Here is a 26,590-nt window from a genome sequence, read left to right as displayed (position 1 = left end):
TGATATCCCGGGGACACAGGTTCAAATCCCACCACGGCCGCCGGTGAAATTTAAATTCAATTCATTGGATCCGGAAAACAAAACCCAGCCCCGGTAATGGTGACATATCGTCGATTGTTGGAAAAACCCATCTGGTTCACTGATGTCCTTCAGGGAAGGAAATCTGCCGTCCTTACCCCGGTCTGGCCTACATGTGACTCCAGAGTCACAGCAATGGGGTTGACTCTTGGCCGCCCTCTGAGATGGAGGAGTGAGACACTCCGTTCAGGGGATTGGAGAACAAGCCCCCGAATATTGCTGTCGCAGACCTGGGGGAAAATCTCATCAGCACCTTAAAAAAAAATTTTGTTTTTTGTCATTTTCTTTGAACATTTCACTTTACGAGATATAATCATACTGAAAACGGGAAAAAGGATCCTTGTCTGACAGTCAGTCCCCATCCGATTATCGACGTGTGCGAACTTCTTGCAGATCCTCTCCACTTTGAGTCGGCAGTTTGGGGTGTGGTTCCCTTCACTTGGTGAAGGAGCTGCGCTGTGAAAGCTCGTGATTCCACATAACCCTGTTGGACTTTAACCTGGTGGCGTGTGACCCCTGTTGGACTTTAACCTGGTGGCGTGTGACCCCTGTTGGACTTTAACCTGGTGGCGTGTGACCCCTGTTGGACTTTAACCTGGTGGCATGTGACCCCTGTTGGACTTTAACCTGGTGGCGTGTGACCTCTTATCACGTCCACCCCAGACCAGCACTGACGTCTCCACACCATGATCATTCAATTGGGTATCGAGTCTTGTTGCTTTCCAACTGGGGCATGAAAGCGGTGTGAATGGATGTGTTGGCCGACTGATGGCTGGAGTGTGGGAGCAAGTCTTGTGATGAAAGCTCCAGGGACACACCTGATCACAGTTAGCAACCCTATTCAAGGGCAATTAGGGGTATGCAACAAGTGCTGTTCTCGCTAAAGGCGCCTATGAAAGAATAAAAGAAGAAGGATGGGAAGAGGCAGTTTGAACTACATTGCTTAGGTTTATTTATTAGTATCACAAGCAGGCTTACATTAATGCTGCAGTGAAGTTACTGTGAAAATCCCCTAGTTGCCACACTCTGGTGCCTGTTCGGATACACTGAGGGAGAATTTAGCACGGCCAATGCACCTAACCAGCATGTCTTTCATAGAACATTCCAGCGCAGTACAGGCCCTTCGGCCCTCGATGTTGTGCCGACCAGTGGAACCAATCTAATGACCCTCTAACCTAAACTATTCCAATGTTATCCATATGCCTATCCAATGACCATTTGAACGCCCTTAAAGTTGGCGAGTCCGCAACTGCTGCAGGCAGGGCATTCCACGCCCTTACTACCCTCTGAGTAAAGAACCTACCTCTGACATCCGTCCTATAATTACCGCCCCTTAATTTAAAGCTACGTCCCCTCGTGTTAGCCATCACCATCCGAGGAAAAAGACTCTCACTGTCCACTTTATCTAATCCTCTGATCATCTTGTGTGCCTCAATTAGGTCACCTCTTAACCTTCTTTTCTCTAACAAAAACAAGGAGGAAACCAGAGTACCCGGAGGAAACCCACGCAGACATGGGGAGAACGTGCAAACTCCACACAGTCACCCGAGCTGGGAATTGAACCTGGGACCTTGGCGCTGTGAGGCAGCAGTGCTAACCACTGTGCCATTGAGCCACAGGAGACCAATTTTAAAAAGGATGCAGGAAAAGAGAGACCCAGGATTTACGCACATTGAGGGTTGAGGAACAGGTTGGGAATGCTGTTGTGAAGATCGTACAGGATCCTGTGCTTTGTAAGTGGAGACTGAGGAGCGGAGTCTGTTATAGGCAGTCAACACTCGCTATGTCTGACCTCTCACTGCCTGCTCGTGACCCAAGACATTTCCAGTCGCAACTTGCTATTAATGGGAGAGGGAAGTGTTGCAGCTCCCTCGACAGGGGATCTTGAACCTGATGAAATTGGACAGGAAACTGCGCATCCCTCAGACGGAAGGATAGCGAGGAAAACAACACAAGAACTGAGGAGGAAAAGTAAATTCGAGAGGGTGAATTCAATGTCAAACCAGGGGCAGTGTGAATCGAGGGAGGGAAATTGAAATTACAATGCGTGGTGACTTCAGCCAGGCTAATGAGGTTGGCCTGCTAGAGTACTGAAGTATCTGATGAGTCCTAATTGCTGATTAAATCAGGGAGCCTCTTGCTCCCTTTTTAAAGCAGGTCTGTCAGACTCTCAGCCTGCAACCAGCAGAGAGCAACTGGAGAGCTGGCTGTGTACAGGTGTATGGTGTAAATAAAGTAACTTGGTGACGGGACATTCGCCTCCATGGAGTTATTGCAAATGAGAAGGCACAAAAGAGACAAAGGAAAAGTAAAGCAATACCTATTAATTATTTTGAAAATCTCCAACAACAATTAAAACATGAAGGGAATGAGACACCTGACTTACAAAGAACAAAGAACAACCCAGCACGGGAAACAGGCCCTTCGGCCCAACGAGCCCGCGCCGCCGCATCACCCTACACCTATTCTACCCTGCATGTCTACGAATGGAACCCCTAACTTAGCCAGATTCAGGGGAGAATAGTGTCAATTTGGTAAAACCAATCAGCCTAAGAGCACATCTTTGGGGTGTGGGAGGAAACCGGAGCGCCCGGAGGAAACCCACGCAACCACAGGGAGAATGCGCAAACTCCCACAGACACAGGCCCAAATCCATGTATCTGCACAGCTAGCAGTGCTAGTCACCGAGCTGTTGTGGCGCCCGTCTACAGGTCCAGGATCAAGCACACACACCGACACGAAGTACTAGGCCACTCCCGGAACCTCCAAGAGCAGCCCACGCACGACCCACCGTGTGCATGCCCCTCGTTTGACACGAGGTGGACCTCCACCTGCGGAATAAAAAGACAAAAATGTTAATCTTACAAGTCTGCCTTTCCGGTCTCTCCTGAGGTTCTAACCTTATTTAATAACCCCTACCATAACCCTCCATCCTCGTTTCACTCATGTGTCTATCTAACTGAACCTTAAACGAGTCCAACGTTCCTGCCTCCACCACCCTACTCGGTAGCACGTTCCATACCCCCACAACTCTCTGCGTAAAGAACCTTCCTCTCATATCCAAATTATACCTCTCCCCCCTCACCCTTAAATCATGATCTCTCGTGTTTGTACCCAGTCTAGGGAGCAGTCTCTCACTGTTGACTCTATCTATTCCCTTCAGTATCTTATATACCTCTACCATGTCCCCCCTCAATCTCCGTCTTTCCAAGGAGAAAAGTCCCAGTTTCTCCAACCTTTCCTCGTAACCCAGCCCCTCCATGCCAGGCAACATCCTGGTAAACCTCCTCTGCACCCTCTCCAGAGACTCCACGTCCTTCCGGTAGTAAGGTGACCAGAACTGGACGCAGTACTCCAAATGCGGTCTAACCAACGTTCTGTACAACTGAAGCATTAGACAGCAGCTTTTATACTCTATACCCCTTCCTATAAAGGCTAACATTCCATACGCCTTCCTAACAACCTTCTCCACTTGTGACGCAACCTTCATGGATTTGTGAACCTGCACTCCCAGGTCCCTCTGTATGTCTATACTCCTAATCTGTCTACCTTTTATCACATAGCTCCTCTCTGCATTATTCCTTCCAAAATGCATCACCTCGCACTTGTCAGGATTAAATTCCATCTGCCACCTATCTGCCCAATGCACCAACCTATCTATATCCTGTTGTATCACCTGACAATCCAGTTCAGTACCCGCCAACCCTGCCATCTTGGTGTCATCAGCAAACTTGCTGATCACACCACCTACACTCTCTTCCAAGTCATTTATATATACTACAAAGAGGAGAGGTCCCAGTACTGAGCCCTGCGGCACACCACTGGTCACTGGTCACTGGCCTCCAGCCCGACAAGGTCCCCTCCACAACTACCATCTGTCTCCTATTACCCAGCCAGTTCTCAATCCACCTAGCTACCTGACCTCGTATCCCATGCGCCTTAACCTTTTCTACCAGCCTACCATGAGGGACTTTGTCAAATGCCTTATTGAAATCCATAGAGATGACATCAACGGCTCTCCCATCGTCAACCGTTTTTGTCACCTCCTCAAAGAATTCCACCAGATTCGTAAGGCAAGACCTCCCTCTAACAAAGCCATGTTGCGTATCCCCAATCAGATCACAACGCTCCAAATGCTCATACATCCTACCCCTAAGTATTTTTTCCATTAATTTCCCTACCACCGATGTCAAACTCACCGGCCTATAATTTCCAGGGTTATCCCTACTACCTTTTTTAAACAGCGGTACAACATTAGCTACCCTCCAGTCCTCTGGGACCTCACCTGTGTCCAAAGAAGAGACAAAGATTTGCGTCAGAGGCCCAGCAATTTCATCTTTCACCTCCCTAAGCAGCCTGGGATAAATACCTTGTAATAGTTTTCCACGGGGAGAGGTTGTCTGGCAGTAATTGATACTTATCATAATAGTCATTTGGGAGTATGGAACTTGAGTATTGCTGGAAAACCAGACATGTCAAAACTTTTCACCTTGCACTCATCAGGACACTCCGCACGAATACCGATATAAGGGGAAAATAATTTATAGGGTTTGAGAAAAGTGTGCTGATTGGTCAGCAAGTGGACTCTGATTTCTAGAGATGTTGCCAAGGAGAATGCAGCAGGTGATGGTGATTAACAGTTAACTGCCAAAGTTTGAAATTTAAACCAGGCAGCTTGACCCTGGTTGATCAAGACATTGCCCTATGGAATGAATCTTATTTTGTTTAGCTGAAACAGATGTAATTTGTGCACGTGTACTTTTTCTGTCTGCAAAGAACAAACCTGCGAAGGCTCAAGGTGTATAAAACAGTACGTCCCAGTAATGTTTGCAACTGGCAAGGTTGAGACTGGACTCAACCAGCCCATGCGTGCAAAACTCAAAAAATAATGTCCAGTATTAAATGTGATTCTGTGATTAGACAACATTTGCTAAATGATCATCAGTGAGATAAGAATTACACTGATAACCTATTTAAGATTGCCAGTCAAGCTTGAAGTGTTACACATTTGTGTGTACTAGAAGCTACATATATTCATACATAGAGCTCTGTTCTTTGCAGACAGAAAGACCAGGTACGCACATTGCAGCTGTTTCAGTTGAACAAAATAAGTTGACAGCCATTCATTCCTCAGGGCAATGCCTTGACCAATCAGGATAAACCTGCCTGGTTTTGTCTCCTTGCCAATGCTTTTGCCAATCAGAGAGCACTTGCCTACCAATCAGCACCCTCCTCTCATTCAATATAAAGTTGCTGCTCCCCCCTGACATTGGTATTCTGGCAATTGTCCTGATGAGTACAAAATGAAAAGCTTCATGCTGACACTATAGTTAAGAAAATGCACCAACGCCTCTACTTTCGCAGAAGACTAGTGAAACTTGGCATGTCAACTATGACTCTCGCCAACTTTTACAGGTGCACAATAGAAAACATTCTTTCTGGTTGTATCACAGCTTGGTATGGGCTCCTGCTCTGCCCAAGACCGCAGGAAACCACAAAAGGTCTGAATGTAGCCCAATCCGTCACGCAAAGCAGCCTCCCATCCATTAACTCTGTCTACACTTCCCACTGCCTCGGCAAAGCAGCCAGCATAATAAGGACCCCACGTATCCTGGACATTCTTTCCTCCACCTTCATCCTTTGGAAAAAAGATACAAAAGTCTGAGGTCACGTACCAACCGACTCAAGAACAGCTACTTCCCTGCTGCTGTCAGACTTTTGAATGGACCTACCTCGCATTAAGTTGATCTTTCTCTACACCCTAGCTATGACTGTAACACTACAAAGTGCACTCTCTTGTTTCCTTTTCTATGAACAGTATGTTTTGTCTGTATAGCGTGCAAGAAACAATACTTTTCACTGGTGTTAATACATGTGACAATAATAAATCAAATCAAATCTAACTCTCTCTCTTTGTCTATCTCTCACTATCTCTCCCTAGTTCTCTTGTGCATGTTCTCCATCTCTCTCTCTCTTGCTGTAACCAATGAAATATGGTGGAGATGACCAATGACTGTGGAATCCCAATGAAGGGACAAACAAAATACTGCTGGGACTGATGCTTTTGTTTCTGAGTGAACCTGATCGAGTTGTTGCGATCAAAGTCTTCCTTTCTGGCCTCACATTATGAATATGTTTCATTGACAGGACCAGCAGAGGTTCCCATGATGTCCCCTAATGGATCCATTCCCCCAATTCACGTTCCACCAGGATACATCTCACAGGTAAGAGGTCGCCCTGAACCAGGTGCACGCCCAGCAGTTTCACCTGACCCTCCTTCTGAGGCAAGAGATGATAAAGCTCAGAATTAGCCAAGGAACCAATCCACAAACCTGCTGCAAGTCATCCAGTGATGGGATCAGGATCAGTAACCATGTCCCCCTTGTTTACAGAGCCCTATGGTGCAGTAATAGCTGCGGTGAGATGGTTAGGTGTTCCACACTCTGCAAACAGTACTGAGGGAACCTATGACAATCTGACCTAAAGTAAAGCAGCCAGGGGAAAGGTGAAGATAGATCAATGCAGTGGGCTATGCTCAATTCATTCTTAACAGTTGGGTAGCCAGGTACATGGGGTACCTGTAATAGGGTAGAATTTAGCTCATTCGTATCAGTCTACCTGTCACAGATGTATCTGTTCATGATAGTATTGACAGGAGTGACCACCACACAGTTCCCATGGTGATAAAGTCCCACCTTCAACCTGAGGCTACCTCCCACCACCTTGTGTGGCACTACCACTGTGCTAAATAGCATGGATTCAGAATAGGCCCAGTAACTCAGGACTGGACATCCCCATGCTGGGCTGTGGGCCATCAGCAGCAACAGAGTTGTACAGCACGTTAGGAACTCTACGTAACGGCTGCAGGGACTGGATACTGCAAAGACTATAGACCCTGACAATCTTCCTGCAATAGAACTGAAGAGATCTTGTTGTGTACCTAGACAAGGTGTTCTAGTAAAGCTACAAAACAGGCAACCACGGAGGGAGTGCAGAGGAGGTTTACTAGGCTGATACCGGAGTTGAGGGGGTTGAGCTATGAGGAGAGGCTGAATAAACTAGGCTTGTACTCGTTAGAGTTTAGAAGAATGAGGGGAGATCTCATTGAGACGTATAAGATGATGAATGGGATGGATAGGATAGAGGTGGAGAGACTCTTCCCGCTCAAAAAAGACAGTAGGACTAGGGGGCACAGCCTCAAGATAAAGGGGAGGCGGTTTAGAACGGAGTTGAGGAGGAACTTCTTCACTCAAAGGGTGGTGAATCTCTGGAATTCTCTGCCCGTTGAAGTGGTGGAGGCTGCCTCGCTAAATATTTTTAAGAAGCGGGTTGATGGGTTCTTGATAAAAGAGGGGATTAAGGGTTATGGGGAGAGGGCGGGAAAGTGGAACTGAGCCACGACAGATCAGCCATGATCTTATTGAATGGCGGGGCAGGCTCGAAGGGCTAGATGGCCTACTCCTGCTCCTATTTCTTATGTTCTTATGTTCTTATGAGACTTGCCCAGGTACATCCCGTGCACAAGAAACAGGACAAATCCATCCTGACCAATTAGTGTCCCATCAGTCTACTCTCGATCATCAGTAAAGTGATGGATGAAGTCATTGACAGTGCTGTCAAGCGGCACTTACTGAGCAGTAACCTGCTTACTGGCGCTCAGTGTGGGCTGTACCAGAGCCATGTGACTCCTGACCTCTTGGTTCAATTATGGACAAATGAACTGAACTCTTGATGTGAGGTGAGAGTGACTGCCGTTGACATTAAGGCAGCATTTTGACCCAGTCTAGCATTAAGGAGCCTGAGTAAACTGGGTAGAATTCACCCCTGATTGGAGACATTTCTGGCACAAAGGAAGATGATTGTGGGTGTTGGAAGCCAGTCACCTCAGCTGCAGGACATCATTGATAAGGGTAGTGACCAAGGCCCAACCATTGTCCTTCCATCACATGGTCAGAACTAGGCGTGTTTCCTGATGACTGCACAGCACCATTTGTAACTCCGCAGATATTAAAGCAATCTGTATCCAGCAAGACCTGGACACCATTCAGGCTCAGGCTGATGAATATTAAGATTTACACCTCACAAGTGCCAGGCAGTGACCATTTCCAAAAGATGAGAGTCTAATCATTGCCCCCTGACATTCAATGGCATTACCATTGCTGAATCCCCCACTATTATCATTTTGGGAGTTACCATTGACTAGAAACTGAACTGGACCCTGCCATATAAGTACTGCAACTACCAGAGAATGTCAGAGGATGGGATTCCTGCAGCAAGTAACTCGCCTCCTGCCCTCCCCAAAGCCTGTCCATCATCTACAAGGCACAAGTCAGGAGTGTGATGGAATTCTCCCCACTTGCCTGGATGGGTGCAGCTCCAACAACACTCAAGAAGTTCGGCACCATCCAGGGCAAAGTAGCCCGCTTGATTGATGCCCCATCTACCATCTTACACCACTGCCAACACACAGTGTCAGCCGTGTCTACAAGATCCACTGAGGGAACTCACCATTTCCTTAGGCAGCATCTTCCAAACCCGTAACTATGACCACTGAGGACCAGGGCAGTAAGGGAGCAAGTTTGGTAGGAAGAATGGTAGGAAGGACTATTACTTACGTGGCGAAAAACTGCAGCAGGCGACGGTGCAGAGGGACCTCGGGGTCCTTGTGCATGAGTCGCAAAAACCCAGCCTGCAGGTGCAGCAGGTGGTCAGGAAGGCAAATGGGATGCTGGCCTTCATAGCGAGGGGGATTGAATATAAAAGTAGGGAGGTCTTGCTGCAGCTGTATAGGGCATTGGTGAGGCCGCAGCTGGAGTACTGTGTGCAGTTTTGGGCGCCGCACCTGCGCAAGGATATTTTGGCCTTGGAGGGAGTGCAGAGGAGGTTTACTAGGCTGATACCGGAGTTGAGGGGGTTGAGCTATGAGGAGAGGCTGAATAAACTAGGCTTGTACTCGTTAGAGTTTAGAAGAATGAGGGGAGATCTCATTGAGACGTATAAGATGATGAATGGGATGGATAGGATAGAGGTGGAGAGACTCTTCCCGCTCAAAAAAGACAGTAGGACTAGGGGGCACAGCCTCAAGATAAAGGGGAGGCGGTTTAGAACGGAGTTGAGGAGGAACTTCTTCACTCAAAGGGTGGTGAATCTCTGGAATTCTCTGCCCGTTGAAGTGGTGGAGTCTGCCTCGCTAAATATTTTTAAGAAGCGGGTTGATGGGTTTTTGATAAGAGAGGGGATTAAGGGTTATGGGGAGAGGGCGGGAAAGTGGAACTGAGCCACGACAGATCAGCCATGATCTTATTGAATGGCGGGGCAGGCTCGAAGGGCCAGATGGCCTACTCCTGCTCCTATTTCTTATGTTCTTATGTTCTTATGTTCTCCTCCGAGTCACTCAGCCTCCTGACTTGGTAAGATATATCGGCCATTCCGTCACTGTCACTGGGTCAGTATCCCGGAATTCCCTCTCTAACAGCACTATGGGTGTACCTACCTTACACAGACTGCAACGGCTCAAGAAGGAAACTCTTCTCAAGGGGCATTTAGGAATGAGCAACAAATGCTGGTCTAACCAGCGACACCCACATCCCAGAAATGAATGAAACATAGGCTATGGGGTGGTATGTGGGCTGTGTAAGGAGATAAATGGATGGGTAAAGTCTATGAGAGATCGGAGTGTATAATTTCGATACTTTAATGAATAAGAAACCTGCATGGAATGTGAAGAAGGCCTTTGGGCAGGATGTGATTTCGCAGTTGGCTTAGCAAAACAATCCTGACCTCCTTGAACTCCGGAAGTTGGAGAGTGTGTGGGGTTGTGAAAGATGGCTTCGTTTGTGTTGCAATGCATGAGTTGTTGGAATTGAAAATAAACCTGTTTAACTCCCGAAAGGATATGTCGCAACCATCTGTGTTTCGTATACACTGGAGCATTTCAATCCAGTCCCCAGTTGTCCATTCTTCATTTTCTGAAAGAGACAGAGAGAGAGTCAGAGAGAGAGAGAGGGAGGAAGTGTAACACAGCAAAGGATAGAAATAGCAGCAGAGGCCATTTGGCCCATAGATCCTGCTCCACCAAACAGACCAATTGTGGTCAATCTTGTACCCCAGTTCGACTTTCCCACTCACCACATCTCTTGATTCCCTCGTGTGCAGAAGTCTTAAACCTACTCAGTAACTGAGTGTCGCCACGTCCCTGAGGTAGAAAAGTCCAAAGATCCACAACCCTCGGAGTGAAGAAATATTATCTCAGCTCAGTCCAAAATTGTCAATATTGTGGACTTTAATTGTAGATTCTCCAGCCCGTGAAAACAGCTGCTCCCTATTGATTGGGCAGCACAGTGGTTAGCACTGCTGCCTCGCAGGGACCCAGGTTCGATTCCGGGCTTGGGTCACTGTCTGTGTGGAGTCTACACGTCCTTCCCATGTCTGCGTGGGTTTCCACTGGGTGCTCCAGTTTCCTCCCACTGTCCGAAAGATGTGCTGGGTAGGAGCATTGGCCGTGCTAAATTCTCCCTCAGTGTATCTGAACCGGTGCCAGAGTGTGGCAATGAGGAGATTTTCACAGTAACTCCATTGCAGTGTTACTTGTGGCAATAATACATAAACTTTAAAACTTTAATAGGGTAATGCAGAGGGTGGTGAGAGAGGGAGAGAGTAAGGAAGAGAGAGACTGTAACAGAGAGGGTTTGTACATTCTCTGTCTCATGTAATTCCCTGTAATCCCAAGGCGCTATATAAATGCAGTGTTCGAGGTGGAGTGGCCTGCCTTTCTAATCAGCGGATGTTACGAGGAATAAATTAATATTTTTCTTTTCTTTGCCAATCACAGGTGATCGAGGATAACACTGGAGTCCGCAGGGTCGTGGTCACTCCGCAGTCTCCAGAATGCTTCCCACCAAGTTACCCGTCAGCCATCTCGCCCACCCATCACCTGCCTCCGTACATCACGCACCACCCTCATCTCATCCCTCACTCGCACGCTGCCTATTACCCCCCAGTCACCGGGCCAGGAGACCTACCACCTCAGTTCTTCCAGCACCATCTCCCACCAACAATATACGGAGAGCAAGGTAATCAGTCAGTGAGTACAGCAGTGCCAAGGCAGCAGTCAACATCGCGCCCACGTATGTGGGCATCACTATTTAGGATCGATGTCAAGGCCTTTGAGAGGGTGGAGATGAGATTTTCCAAAATAGTACCAGGGATCAGAGATCACAGAATCCCTACAGCACAGAAGGAGGCCATTCAGCCCATCGAGCCTGCACCGGCCACTGTCCCGATAACCCCATGCATTTACCCTGCTAATCCTCCTGACTTACACATCTTGGGACACTAAGGGGCAATGTAGCATGGCTAACCCGCACATCTTTGGACTGTGGGAGGAAACTGGAGCAGCCGGAGGAAACCCATGCAGACATGGGGAGAATGTGCAAACTCCACACAGACAGTGACCCAAACCAGGAATCAAACTCGGGTCCCTGGCGCTGTGAGGCAGCAGTGCTCACCACTGTGCTGCCCCCACCTGGCTTAAGTTATGTGGAGTGACTGGAGAAACTGGGATAGGTCTCCTTAACGCAGTGGAGGTTAAGAGGAGACTTAGTTGAGCCATTCAAAATCCTGAGGAGTGGTTATATTACTGGACAGGTCACCCCAGGGAATACCGGAGTAGAGTGCTCATATTACTGGAGTAGTGATCCAGAGCAATTTAATAGTGCTGTGGTTATATTACTGGACTGGGAATCCATGGGGATAGAGGTGTTTGTGATCAGATCAGAAACCCCAAGGTATGTTATGATGTTAGACCAGACCCCAAGTATTTTTATATTTTTGGCATTAGGATAAGATGTTTCAGTCCAGGTGTAATTCTATCAATACATTAGGAAACTTATACCAAAACAAACTGTATTTTAACTGTACATTTTAAATATAATCAATTTAGTGGCTAACTTTTACCAGCTGAAATACTTAAACATAACAAGAAACAATTCTTAATTGCTCTATTCTCTGTTGGTTCCAATTTAAGCGATATTCCTCATAGACTTAAACTCCTCTTCAAAATCAATTAGCAAATAATACATGCTTGTGTGTTTTTACTTGTTAACTGTCTTAGAGCACCTCTGGGGGGGAGAGAGCAAGAGAAAGAAAAACAGAGAGTTACCTGTCTTCTGAAAGCTCCCAAACAGCAGCTTCCAGAGAGAGAGAGAGAGACACCTCTTGCTCCTTTCAGAACCAAGCAGAAACAAACTGATTTTCCCTGTAAGCTTAACTCCTCCCATTAGCACATGACTAATGTCAGTTAACCTAATAAACTGAAATCCCAAGGGAAAAAAAACCCAGAAATAATCAAAAATGCTTTTACTCAGGTTAAAACAAACACCCCATTAACTCAGACCAATTATTAGCCTGCTTTCTTAACATGGGAGTTACCTGGTGCAGGCAAATTGGCACTGTATGAACAAAGCTGAATTTTAGAAACCATAGAAAATTACAGCTCAGAAACAGGCCTTTTGGCCCTTCTTGTCTGTGCTGAACCATTTTTTGCCTAGTCCCACTGACCTGCACTTGGACCATATCCTTCACACCCCTCTCATCCATGAACCCGTCCAAGTTTTCCTTAATTGTTAAAAGTGACCCCGCATTTACCGGCAGCTCATTCCACACTCCCACCACTCTCTGTGTGAGGAAGCCCCCCTCTAATATTCCCTTTAAACTTTTCTCCTTTCACCCTTAACCCATGCCCTCTGGTTTTTTTTCTCCCCTAGCCTCAGTGGAAAAAGCCTGCTTGCATTCAATCTATCTATACCCATCAAAATCTTATACACCTCTATCAAATCTCCCCTCATTCTTCTACACTCCAGGGAATAAAGTTCTAACCTATTCAATCTCTCTCTGTAACTCAGCTTCTCAAGTCCCGGCAACATCCTTGTGAACCTTCTCTGCACTCTTTCAACCTTATTTACATCCTTCCTGTAACTCGGTGACCAAAACTGTACACAATACTCTAAATTCGGCCTCACCAATGCCTTATATAACCTTACCGTAACACTCCAACTTTTATACTCCATACTCCGATTTATCAGAGCCAATGTCTAAACGTACCTCTTTTCAAGAAACATGATATAAGTACATTTCTTCAAGGCTCAGTATTGTCCTACGAGAAGATATTAGTTATATTACTGGATGAGTAATTGCCAGTCCCTGTGCCATCATGTCAAAGTTACAAACTTATTTTGAAAAGTTTGCAAATGAAGAACCTCACTCCAGACTGTCCCATCATCTCGTTATTCCTCTTTGGTCAAACACTTTTCTGACCTGAACTCTGATTAAATTGACTGACAGCTCCAGTTCTTCCTCTTTCTCTCCCTTGTTCTTACTGAATGTTTTGTTTTTGAACAGAATTCATACCTCTATACGGAATGTCCAGTTATATTACCCGAGAAGACCAGTACAGCAAACACGACCGACTGCACAAGAAGCTCAAGATCGACCGGCAGAACCGATTAAACAGCCCGCCCTCGACCATCTACAAGAACCACATGGGCTCCTGCGCCACAATATACAACGGCTACGGGAAGGCACCTTGTGTGGCGGGGGTGGGAGGGGGAGGGGGCGGAGGGACGGGCATCAAGAAGTCGGAACGGAGAGCGAGGAGCAGCCCCAGGATGAATGAGCAGGATGGCCAAGGTAAGGAGCCTGACTTCCCCGGGCCGTACGGGCGCTGTGTGGGACCCTGAGCCGGGGGTCAGTGTGACGTGAAGGAGAGACAAGGGCAGAGCTGATGTGATCCTTCATCCCCCAACCCCTGCCCTCCCCCCCCCCACCTTCCACCGCTCACTCAAGATCCCCAAACCCCAACTCCCTCTTTTTAACTCATTCACCCTACCCCCAATTCCCCACCTCTGAATTCATAGTACAGAAGGAGGCCATTTGGCCCATCGACTCTGCACCGACCACAATCCCATTCAGTCCCTATTGCCGTAACCCCACATTTACCCCTGACACTAAGGGTCAATTTAGCATGACCAATCAATGCAACCCACTCATCTTTGGACTATGGGAGGGAACCGGAGCACCCGGAGGAAACCCACGCAGACACGGGGACAATGTACAGACTCCACATAGACAGTCACCTGAGGCTGGAATTGAACCTGGTCCCTGGTGCTGTGACCCAGCAGTGCTAACCACTGTGCCACCGTCAAAGGAGCATGAATTGTTATGATGCCACTGTGGCCAAATAGTGAATCTTGGAGCCATGGCTCTGGCTGCCGAGTCTCGGTCAGTTGGGTGGGTACCAGCTGTGTCGACTGGCCAGGGCTGACATTAAGCCCAGATTCTGTCAGAACACTGAATACAGGAGTTGGGACATCTTGTTGAAGTTGTACAAGACATTGGTAAGGCCACACTTGGAATACCGTGTGCAATTCTGGTCACTCTATTATGGAAAGGATATTATTAAACTAGAAAGAGTGCAGAAAAGATTTAGTAGGATGCTACCGGGACTTGATGGGTTGAGTTGTAAGGAGAGGCTGGATAGACTGGGGCTTTTTTCCCTGGAGCATAGGAGGCTGAGGAGTGATCTTATAGAGATCTATAAAATAATGAGGGGCACAGATCAGCTAGATAGTCAATATCTTTTCCCAAAGGTAGGAGAGTCTAAAACTAGAGGGCATAGGTTTAAGGTGAGAGGGGAGAGATACAAATGTGTCCAGAAGGGCAACTTTTTCACACAGAGGGTGGTGAGTGTCCGGAACAAGCTGCCAGAGGCAGCAGTAGAGGCGGGTACAATTTTGTCTTTTAAAAAGCATTTAGACAGTTACATGGGTACAATGGGTATAGAGCGATATGGGCCAAATGCGGGCAATTGGGATGAGCTTAGGGGTTTTTAAAAAAGGGCGGCATGGACAAGTTGGGCCGAAGGGCCTGTTTCCATTGTGTGAACCTCTATGACCTGAAGCAGTGAGGAGGAGGTATGGGGGCAGGAGGATGGGAAAGAGGTGAGCAGGTTCAGGGTGAGATGATGCCAGTGAGTTTGACTGGCAGAGCACACGGGTTCCTGCCCCAAACCCTGATCAGCAGCTGCTGAGACCCCCTCAGTAAACCCTCCGCACATTGTGTACAGTTCAGACGGCCTCCTGTCTCCATTCACCACCCCCCACCACCACTCCCCCTCCCACTCATATCGCGCTGAGCAATCGCGTGCCTTCACCAGCCATCTTTATGCCTTGTCAGAAGTCGGTTGCCACAGCGACCAAATTCTTGTCGGCTGAGGAAAGGCTATCAGTTACTGACAAAGCACAAAAAATCTCCTTGTTCCAGGAATTTCCCAGGACAGACAGCATCCTGTATTCACTGTGGACTGTTCTTCCCTACGTCACACTCACCCCCTGATCTCAGCTTATCCACATCGACCTCTTGCCTCCTGGGTTAAATCTCCAGTTTTGTTTGACTCTTTCAGGCAAAACGTGTGGAATGTAACATTCCTGAGAGGAGAGAAGATGGACTGTGGTTGATTGTCCTCACAGCAATGCGCTAACACAATGTCAGACATGTCTCGACTTTCAGATTCTGAGAGTGTTTGGTGGGTGAGAGAGGGAGCTGGCACCTGCTGTATGTGTGCATCTGCGTGTCTCTGTGGGCCTGCATCTTCACGTGTGTGTGTGTGTGTGTGTGTATGTGTGTGTGTGTGTGTGTGTGCATCTGTGTGTCACTGCATGTGTGTATCTCCACATCTCTGTGTGTGTCCAAATGTGTATGTGTGTTTCCACAGGTGTCTGTTCGTGTGTGTGTGTGTGTGTGTGTGTGTGTGTGCATCTGTGTATCTTTGTGTGTGTGTATCTCCATGAGTGTGTGTGTGCGCGCGCGCATCTGTGTGTCACTGCATGTGTGTATCTCCACATGTGTGTGCATCCCCATTTGTGTCTGTGTCAGTGTGTGTATCTTCACATCTGTGTGTCCAAATGTGTATGTGTCTTTGCACATGTGTCTGTTTGTCTGTGTGCGTGTGTCCATCTGTGTGTCTTCGTGTAACTCATGTTTATTTATAATTTATTTATTAGTCACAAGTAAGGCTTACATTGACACTGCAATGAAGTTACTGTGAAATTCCTCTAGTCACCACAATCCGGTGCCTGTTTGGGTACACAGAGGGGGAATTTAGCACGGCCAATCCACCTAAACAGTGTGCCTTTTAGACTGTGGGAGGAAACTGGAGCACCTGGAGGAAACCCACACAGACACGGGGAGAATGTGCAGACTCAGCACAGACAGTGACCCAAGCCAGGAATCGAACCCAGGTCCCTGGCGCGGTGTGTGTCCACGTGTGTATGTCTGTCTGTGTGTTTGATTTGTTGAGTTGATACTGAGTGGGTTATCCCATCAGTACAGATGGTATTGGAGTTATGATTGACAAAGGGATGGAGGATTATGAGGGGCTGGCAGGAAATCTGTGATGAGCTCACACTCAGACCAGCCATGATCTTATTGGATAGCAGAGCAGACACAAGGGGCCGAACGGCCTTCTCTTGCTTCTACAGACGGCACCCCTGGCAGTGCAGCACGCCCTCAGTGCTGTACTGGGAGTGTCAACTTCAAATCTGTGGCCAGGCCCCTGGAGTGGGGACATGAACCCATGAACCTCTAACTGGATGTGACAGAGGGAGTCTGGGCTGGGTGAGCCCAGAGTGTGCCTGTCCCGATTCCCCATCGGAACTCCCATCCTGGGAAACTGCCGCCGACTCCAGTCGAGAAACTCCTGACTGTCTGCTCGAATAGGCCTGGGTACGCCACACGCAACCTTTCAAGAGAAAACCTTTCAAGTTTGTCTCATTGAAGCTGGCCACCGGCCGCAGAAGCAGCAGTGTGCAAACACATCCAGGAGCACTGGGAGACTTAATGATAGCTCTCGCTCTCTGCAACATCGCTGAACTGTAATTCCCTTTAAACTCTCAAAACCGTTTCTTCCCTGTTGAGAGGAAGCGGGCTGGATTCCGTCGAGGGTGGCAGAAAAAAAAACACTGACTCGTGGCAACAGTGGTGGCCAAAACGGAGCCATATCGGGCAGGGCTGGAATGTTCTAGAAAGAGCAGTAATGCCTCGGGCGGCGGGACAGCGGAACAACACCTTCCCTTTCAATTCTTGGGAAGAGGGAGTTGCTGGCGGAGCTGCGTGCTTGCTGCCGCGTCCGGCATTCCTGGCCGGAGAGGTTGTGTGTGGCCAACAACCCCCCCTTCCACCCTCACACGTACCCCATCTACACCCCCGTCGTCCGTTCGGGGCTAATACCCAGGGGCAGGGCACGGGCTGCAAATAGGAGTAGGAGGGAGCTTGATTTGATTTGATTTATTGTCACGTGTGTTAGCATACAGTGAAAAGTATTGCTTCCTGCGCGCTGTACAGACAAAGCATACCGTTCCTAGAGAAGGAAAGGAGAGAGTGCAGTGGCAGCATCTGTAAGGAAAGAAAAGACCTGATAATCCTTTCTCAAAGCTTTGACAAAGGGTCATCTGGACTCGAAACGTCAGCTCTTTTCTCTCCTTACGGATGCTGCCAGACCTGCTGAGGTTTTCCAGCATTTTCCTCTTTTGGTTTCAGATTCCAGCATCCGCAGTAATTTGCTTTTCTGAAAGGAGCTGTTCTTGAGTCGGTTGGTATGTGACCTCAGACTTTGTATCTCTTGAAGGTGGAAAAGAGAATGTCCGGGGTGCGTGGGGTCTTTAATGATGCCAGCTGCTTTTCCCAAGGCAGCGGGAAGTGTAGACAGAGTGAACGGATGGGAGGCTGGTTTGCCTGATGGACTGGGACAGACCAAATTTCCTTAGTCTTCTGAGTGTGATGCAGAGTCCGGCAAAGGGTGGAGAGAAAAACGGCAATGAGCAAGACTCAGCAAGGGGCTGGAGAAAGAGAGAGAGAGATGGAGAGAGGGAGACAGGAAGGAGAGTGGGAGAGCAAAGGTTGGAATAAAGCAGGGAAGGCGAAAGGAAAGGTTTTGGTCGGGGTTCTCTGACCTCATTCGCCCTGTCGCTGTATCCAGCGAGGGTGGAGAATTTGGCACTCTGCCAGATCTCCATTCACCACAGCGGGACTGGAGAATCCCAGGCGCGGGCAAGGTCAGAGAGCCCTGGCTTTTGGTTTTAGCAGAATCGTGCAGTCACTTTGCGAATAGGGAGCTCCCATAAACAGCACTGTGGTAAATAACTGGGACATCTGCTTTCGTTGGTACTGCCTCAGAATGTGGAAACATTGCTCTTGGCTGTGCAGGAGGAGAGGATCCTCTCTGCTCACTCGCAGAGGAAGCTGGGGCTACACGTAAAGGTTGTACCTCTGACAGTGTAGCTGCCCTGCAGATGGGATATCAGCCTGCTTTCTGGGGTTCACATTAAACCTCTTTCATTAACTGTTGTGTGATATTTGACTGCAATTGGAGCAATTTCTGCCTTCAAATCCTGCAATCCCGAATGTGTCAGAGTCATTGAGTTTCACGGCACGGCCCTTCGGCCCATCGTGTCTGTGCCGGCCGTTCGCACCCATCTATTCCAAACCCATTTTCCAGAACTTGGTGTTTCATCAGATGTAACTCTTCAAATGCAGACAATAAAAATAGAACAAAACTTACTCCAACTTATAGATCAAGGTTTAGTAAAGAAACACCATTTAATAAATGTGTTTAATAAAGAAACACCATTCAATCCAATCAAATCAAGTTCAATTCAGAGTCCCAACGAGTTGGGACATTCCCAATCCAAGCTGACGAGACAGGGCTCTCACCTCCTGTCTGGGGCTTGATCTACATGATCCAAGCTGATTGGAGTAGGTGTACCTCCTCCTCTGAGGCTTGATCTCATTTGTATCTGAGCCAAAAGGCTGAGATGTCGCTTTACTCCAAATCTGGGGCCTCGCCCTGAGCCAGTCCCAGCTCCCGACAATTCTACACAGGTTCTAATTTATAGTAATTGAGTTGGTCAGCTGACTATCACATCACTCTGTAATTGGCTCCATGGTTTCCTGGGTCAGCTGACCTTTACGTTTTGGTTCCATTGGTCACATTAAATCCAATACAAAATTGTCACCGGTTACATCCTGACACTGAGTCTGTAGCCTTGTTGGCTACGACATTTCAAGAGCTCATCTAAATGCAGCTTAACAGTTGTGAAGGTTCTTGTCTCTACCACCCTTTCAGGCAGCGAGTTCCAGCTTCCCTCTACCCTCTGGGTGAAAATAATTTTCCGTAAATCTCCCCTAAATGTCCTGCCCCTTACCTTAAACTCTGCCCCCTGACTATTGACCTCTCTGCAAAGGGGAATAGTTTCTTCCCATCTCCTCTATCTATGTCCGTCAAAATGTTGTCGACCTCGATCAGCTTCCCCTCAGCCTTCTCTGCTCCGAGGAAAACAGTCTAACCAGCCTCTCTACACAGCTAAAACACTCCAGTCCAGGCACATCCCGGTGAATCACCTCTGCACCCTCTCTAGAGCAATCACATCCAATCTAATGTGGCAAACAGAACTGTTGACAGTATTCCAGCTGTGGCCTCACAGTCTTTTATACTGCCTCACCAATGATAATGAGATTTGCTGTTCAGGAATAGACTTTGATTGACTTTGGGTCATTTTGGTGATGGGAGAGATCTTACTTTGATTGGATTTGATCTGATTTATTATTGGCACATATTTTGGGGTAGAGTGAAAAACATTGTTTCTTACGTGCTGTACAGACAAAACATACCGTTCATAGAGAAGGAAACAAGAGAGTGTAGAATGTAGTTGCAGCTAGGGTGTAGAGAAAGATCAACTTAATGTGAGATAGAAAAGCCTGACAGCAGCAGGGAAGAAGCTGTTCTTGAGTCAGTTGGTACGTGACTTCAGACTTTTGTATCTTTTTCCAGGTGGAAGAGAGAAAGTCTGGGGTGCGTGGGGTCCTTAATAATTCTGGCTGCTTCGTCGAGGTAGTGGGAAGTGTGGACAGAGTCAATGGGTGGGAGGCTGGTTTATCTGGATAGTTCATCTAACCCATTTCTGCGCCTGTCTCCCAGAGTCCAGTGCAATCCTGTTAAACTGGCTCAACCCCACCCCCCCCATCGTACAACTCGAGTGTTCCTAAGTAGGAGTTATACTGCTGTCGTGCAATGAGATAGGGTTGATTAATGACCTCATAGTGAAGGCGCCTCTAGGTGGCAGCGACCAGGATATCATTGAATTTTACAGTCAGTTTTAGGAAGAAAAGAGTGGGTCTAAGACTAGTATTTTAAACTGAAATAAGGATAATGAGGACATGAATGCAGAATTAGCTAGAAATAACTGACAAATAAGATTAAGGTAGAGGGGCAAAGGCAGATATTTAAGGGGATATTTCGGAGTACGAAGAATAACAAAGAAAAATTCCCACCATCCTGTAAAACCCCAATAGTACAGAAGGAGACCATTTTCGCCAATCAAGTCTGCACCAACTGTCTGAAAGAACATCCCATCCAGGCCCCCCTCTGCCCTATCACCATAACCCTGCACATTTATCATGGCTAATCCACCTAGCCTGCACATCATTAGACTGTGGGAGGAAATCAGAGCACCTGAAGGAAACATACAGACACGGGGAGAACATGCAAACTCCACACAGTCACCCAAGGCTGGAATTGAACCCGGGCCATTGGCGCTATGAGGCAGCAGTGCGAGCCTTCTGTGGTTAACTGAAGAAGTTAAAGATAGCATCAGATTTAAAGAGAAAGCATAAAATTGTGCAAGGACTGATGGCAAGTTAGATTATTGAACAAAATATAAAAACAGCAAAGAATGGCTAAAAGATTAATAAGGAGGGAAAATTAGAGTATGAGAGAAAGATTGCTGGAAATGTACAGATACCTAAATAACTAGTGTTAGTGCTTTAGAGACTGAGTCTGGGGAGTTAACAATGGAAATAAAGAGGCGACAGATGAATTGAACAGGTGTTTTATATTGGTCTTCACTGCAGAAATACAAGGAATATCCCAGATCCAGCTGCAAATTGGGAAACGGAAATGAGGAGGAACTTGGGAAAATGATACTCACCAGGGAAATAATAATGACCAGCTTGTCAAAGTTATAGGCTGCCAAGTTCTCGGGTCCTGATGGACTTAATCCTGGGCTCTTAATAGAAGTAGCAAGTGAAATAATTGATGCGTTGGCCTTAATTTTCCAAAATTCAATAGGTTTGGGAATGACTCCATTAGATTGGGAAATAATGAATGCAATTCCTTTATTCAGAAAGAGAGAGAAGCGGAAAGTGGGAAACTACAGCCCATTTAGCTTAACGTCTGTCAGAGGGAAAATGTTATTGAAGATGTTATAACAGAGCGCTTGGAGAAATGGGTAATCTGACAGAGTCAACATGGTTTTGTGAAAGGGAAATCACCTTACATTTCTTTCAGGAAGTCACGTGGGCTGTGGATAAAGTGGGACTGATGGATGTAATGTAATTAGATTCCCAAAAAACACCGATCAGGTGATTGGCTGGCTGGAAACAGAGTTGGCAAAATTTGGTAATTTTCTTGTTGACCCACACTGTACCATATTCACTCTGTATCTAACCCCGTGCGATACTCATCCTGGGAGTGTTTGATGGGGGGACAGTGTAGAGGGAGCTTTACTCTGTATCTAACCCCGTGCTGTACCTGTCCTGGGAGTGTTTGATGGGGACAGTGTAGAGGGAGCTTTACCCTGTAACTGACCTCATGCTTTACCTTACCAGGGTGTGTTCATGGCTCCAATGCTTTCCCATCCCAATCTGCACAGCAAGCTCCCACAATAGTGAGCAGATCCATCTAAGAACATAAGAACATAAGAAATAGGAGCAGGAGTAGGCCATCTAGCCCTTTGAGCCTGCCCTGCCATTCAGTAAGATCATGGCTGACCTGAAGTGGCTCAGTTCCACTTTCCCGCTTTCTCCCCATAACCCTTAATCCCCTTGCCTACCAAAAACCTATCTACCCGCATCTTAAATATATTTAGCGAGGTAGCCTCCACCACTTCAACGGGCAGAGAATTCCAGAGATTCACCACCCTTTGAGTGAAGAAGTTCCTCCTCAACTCTGTTCTAAACTGCCCCCCCCCTTATCTTGAGGCTGTGCCCTTTAGTCCTGCTGTTCTTTCTGAGCGGGAAGAGTCTCTCCACCTCTACCCTATCCATCCCTTTCATCATCTTATACGTCTCAATGAGATCTCCCCTCATCCTTCTAAACTCTAACGAGTACAAGCCCAGTCTATTCAGCCTCTCCTCATATCTCAACTCCCTCAACTCCGGTATCAGCCTAGTAAACCTCCTCTGCACTCCCTCCAAGGCCAAAATATCCTTGCGCAAGTGCGGCGACCAAAACTGCACACAGTACTCCAGCTGCGGCCTCACCAGTGCCCTGTACAGTTGCAGCAAGACCTCCTTACTTTTATATTCAATCCCCCTCACTATGAAGGCCAGCATCCCATTCGCCTTCCTGACCACCTGCTGCACCTGCAAGCTGGGTTTTTGCGATTCATGTACAAGGACCCAGAGGTCCCTCTGCACCGTAGCATGCTGCAGCTTTTTACCCTATAAGTAGTAGCCCTTCCTACTATTATTCCTACCAAAGTGGATAACCTCGCACTTGCCAACATTGTATTCCATCTGCCAGGTCCACGCCCACTCGCTCAGCCTATCTAGATCCCTCTTCAGACTTTCCACACCCTCCGCACAATTTGCTGTTCCACCAATCTTGGTGTCATCAGCAAATTTCAACACCATACATTTGGTTCCCTCCTCCAGATCATCTATATAAATGGTAAATAGCTGAGGCCCCAGCACCGACCCCTGGGGTACCCCACTAGTCACCAACCGCCAATCCGAATAGCACCCATTGACCCCCACTCTCTGCCTCCTATTTGACAGCCAATCCCCTATCCACACTAACACCTTACCCCCAACTCCATGCCCCCTGACCTGTAATAACCTCTTGTGCGGCACCTTATCAAACGCCTTCTGAAATATCTCAACGATATTGGGTGAGGAAGATTTGCCCAAGACACCATTGGCACCACCCTGTGGTGCCATGAGAGGGCTGATGGGTCCTCACTTTAATACCGAACCCAACAGACCTAACCCCTTCCGACTGTGCAGCACTCCCCCTGTGCTGTCACGGGAGTCTCAGTCTGGACCAGAGGCTCAAGGCTCTGGAGTGGCATTTGAGTGAAGTAGCTAGCTGTTGATTCAGATGTGAGCGAGCATTACGCAGTGAGCTGTGGCTGGTGTTTGGTCGATATGGAGCTGGATTGGGAGAGTTTGCTGGGCTGTGACCAACATTTTCTGAATCTTTGGCAGTGAGGAGAATCCTGAGTTTGAGACAGCTCCTTGGAACACCAACTGACAGTAACTAGCGGTTAGGGGCCTGCAGGAAGCAAGCCTGCGACTAGCTTGGCTCGAGCGCCTCGCATGGTGCCCTCCTACACTCAGGCACTGGCGGCAGGGGGAGCTTTGAAAAATAAATAGCCCATTGTGAGGAGATGTTTTGTGTTTGATTTTCCCTCGGCTTGTTGGCAGTGAAGCCACACAGAGGAAAGTTTTGTTAAAGAGCCATTGTTCATGCTGTTGGCCAAAGTGTCAGCAATCAGATCCAACCACAAACCATCTCAATCTGCTCAAAGTCAGCCAGACAGACCAGAACAGGCTTTCCACCGCCCCCTGCTGTCCCAACACAGCAAAGCGAGATTCACAAACCAGCCACCCTCTCACACTCACACCCTGTCACACTCACACCCTGTCACTCACACCCTGTCACACTCACACCCTGTCACACTCACACCCTGTCACATTCACACCCTGTCACACTCACACCCTCTCACATTCACACCCTGTCACTCACACCCTGTCACTCACACGCTGTCACACTCACACCCTGTCACACTCACACCCTGTCACACTCACACCCTGTCACATTCACACCCTGTCACACTCACACCCTCTCACACTCACACCCTGTCACATTCACACCCTGTCACACTCACACCCTCTCACATTCACACCCTGTCACTCACACCCTGTCACTCACACGCTGTCACACTCACACTCTGTCACACTCACACCCTGTCACTCACACCCTGTCACACTCACACTCTGTCACACTCACACCCTGTCACTCACACCCTCTCACACTCACACCCTGTCACACTCACACCCTGTCACTCACACCCTGTCACACTCACACCCTGTCACACTCACACCCTGTCACTCACACCCTGTCACACTCACACCCTGTCACTCACACCCAGTCATACTCACACCCTGTCACTCACACCCTCTCACACTCACACCCTGTCACACTCACCCTGTCACACTCACACTGTCACTCACACCCTGTCACACTCACACCCTGTCACTCACACCCTGTCACACTCACACCCTGTCACTCACACCCAGTCATACTCACACCCTGTCACTCACACCCTCTCACACTCACACTCTGTCACACTCACACCCTGTCACTCACACCCTCTCACACTTACACCCTGTCACTCACACCCTGTCACACTCACACCCTGTCACTCACACCCTGTCACACTCACACTCTGTCACACTCACACCCTGTCACTCACACCCTCTCACACTCACACTCTGTCACACTCACACCCTGTCACTCACACCCTGTCACTCACACCCTGTCACACTCACACCCTGTCACACTCACACCCTGTCACTCACACCCTGTCACACTCACACCCTGTCACTCACACCGTCACTCACACCCTGTCACACTTACACCCTGTCACACTCACACCCTGTCACACTCACACCCTGTCACTCACACCCTGTCACTCACACGCTGTCACTCACACCCTGTCACACTTACACCCTGTCACACTCACACCCTGTCACACTCACACCCTGTCACTCACACCCTGTCACACTCACACCCTGTCACACTCACACCCTGTCACTCACACCCTGTCACACTCACACCCTGTCACACTCACACCCTGTCACTCACACCCTCACACTCACACCCTGTCACTCACACCCTGTCACACTCACCCTCTCAAACTCACCCTCTCACACCCACCCTCTCACACTCACCCTGTCACAGTCACCCTCTCACACCCACCCTCTCACACTCGCCCTGTCACACGCGTCCTGTCACACTCACCCTCTCACACTCACCCTCTCACACTCACCCTCTCGTACTCACCCTCTCACACTCATCCCGTCACACACGTCCTGTCACACTCACCCTGTCACACTCACCCTGCCACAGTCACCCGCTCACACTCGCCTTGTCACACTCACCCTGTCAACTCACCCTGTCACACACACCCTGTCACATTTGCACTGTCACACTTGCTGTGTCACTCGCCCTGTCACACTCACCTTGTCACACTCAACCTGTCACATTCACCCTGTCACACTTTGCATATCACACTCATCGTATCACACTTGCCGTGTCACACTCGCCCTCTCACACTCACCCTCTCACACTCGCCCTCTCACACTCACCCTCTCACACTCACCCTCTCACACTCGCCCTGTCACACTCGTCCCTGTCACACTCATCCCGTTAGTCAACCCTGTCACACTCAGCTTGTCACACTTCCCCGTCACACTCGTCCTCTCATACTCATCGTCTCACACTCACATTGTCACACTCACCCTGTCACAGTAAATTGTCACACTTTCCCTGTCACACTCACCCGGTCACACTCGCCCGGTCACACTCGCCCGGTCACTCACACCTGTCACAGATGAATAGACTCACACCCTCTCACCATTTTCACAGGCTCTCTCTCTTTTTCACATCCAGCCAATGAAGATCAGCCATGATCTATCTCACCCACACACACACACACACACGCACACACACACACACAATCTCTGACACACACACTCTCACACATATACATGCACACTCTCTGAAACACACATATTATACACACACTACTCTGACAGACACGCACCATTGTACATTCTCACGCGCACCCTCTCTGATGCACACACATTCTCACACGCACACACTCTCTGACACACACACACACTCTGACACACACATTCTCACACACAAGCACACGTGTTTAAGAAGGGTGCCAGGCAAAAGGCGGGGAATTATAGGCCGGTTAGTTTAACGTCTGTGGTAGGTAAAATGTTAGAATCCATCATTAAGCAGGAAATTGCGAGGCATCTTGAAGGGAATTGCTTGATAGAGCAGATGCAACACGGTTTCATTAAAGGGAAGTCGTGTCTGACAAATTTACTGGAGTTCTATGAGGATGTGTCTAGGGCAGTGGATAGAGGAGAGCCGGTGGATGTGGTCTTTCTGGATTTTCAGAAGGCGTTTGACAAGGTACCTCACAAGAGGTTATTGCAGAAGGTCAGGGGACATGGAGTTGGGGGTAGGGTGTTAGCGTGGATAGAGGATTGGTTGTCAAATAGGAGGCAGAGAGTGGGGGTCAATGGGTGCTATTCGGATTGGCGGATGGTGACTAGTGGGGTGCCCCAGGGGTCGGTGCTGGGGCCTCAGCTATTTACCATT

The 26,590-nt window shown here is 48.2% G+C and overlaps 1 protein-coding gene across 1 annotated transcript in view; it reads left to right on the top strand.

Moving 5' to 3' along the window:
* fndc3ba (fibronectin type III domain containing 3Ba) overlaps nt 1–26,590 on the top strand; it is a 314,503-nt gene that overhangs the window by 174,916 nt on the left and 112,997 nt on the right. The window contains exons 4-6 of the mRNA XM_080186086.1: nt 6,226–6,302; nt 10,910–11,150; nt 13,477–13,764. Of these exons, the coding sequence (XP_080042212.1) occupies nt 6,226–6,302; nt 10,910–11,150; nt 13,477–13,764 (606 nt within the window). The remainder of the gene's footprint in view (nt 1–6,225; nt 6,303–10,909; nt 11,151–13,476; nt 13,765–26,590) is intronic.

The sequence above is a fragment of the Carcharhinus amblyrhynchos genome, chromosome 3 (assembly GCF_965287045.1).
Source record: "Carcharhinus amblyrhynchos chromosome 3, sCarAmb.v2.hapA, whole genome shotgun sequence".
NCBI lineage: Eukaryota > Metazoa > Chordata > Chondrichthyes > Carcharhiniformes > Carcharhinidae > Carcharhinus > Carcharhinus amblyrhynchos.
This window is presented reverse-complemented; position numbering and strand designations above follow the sequence as displayed.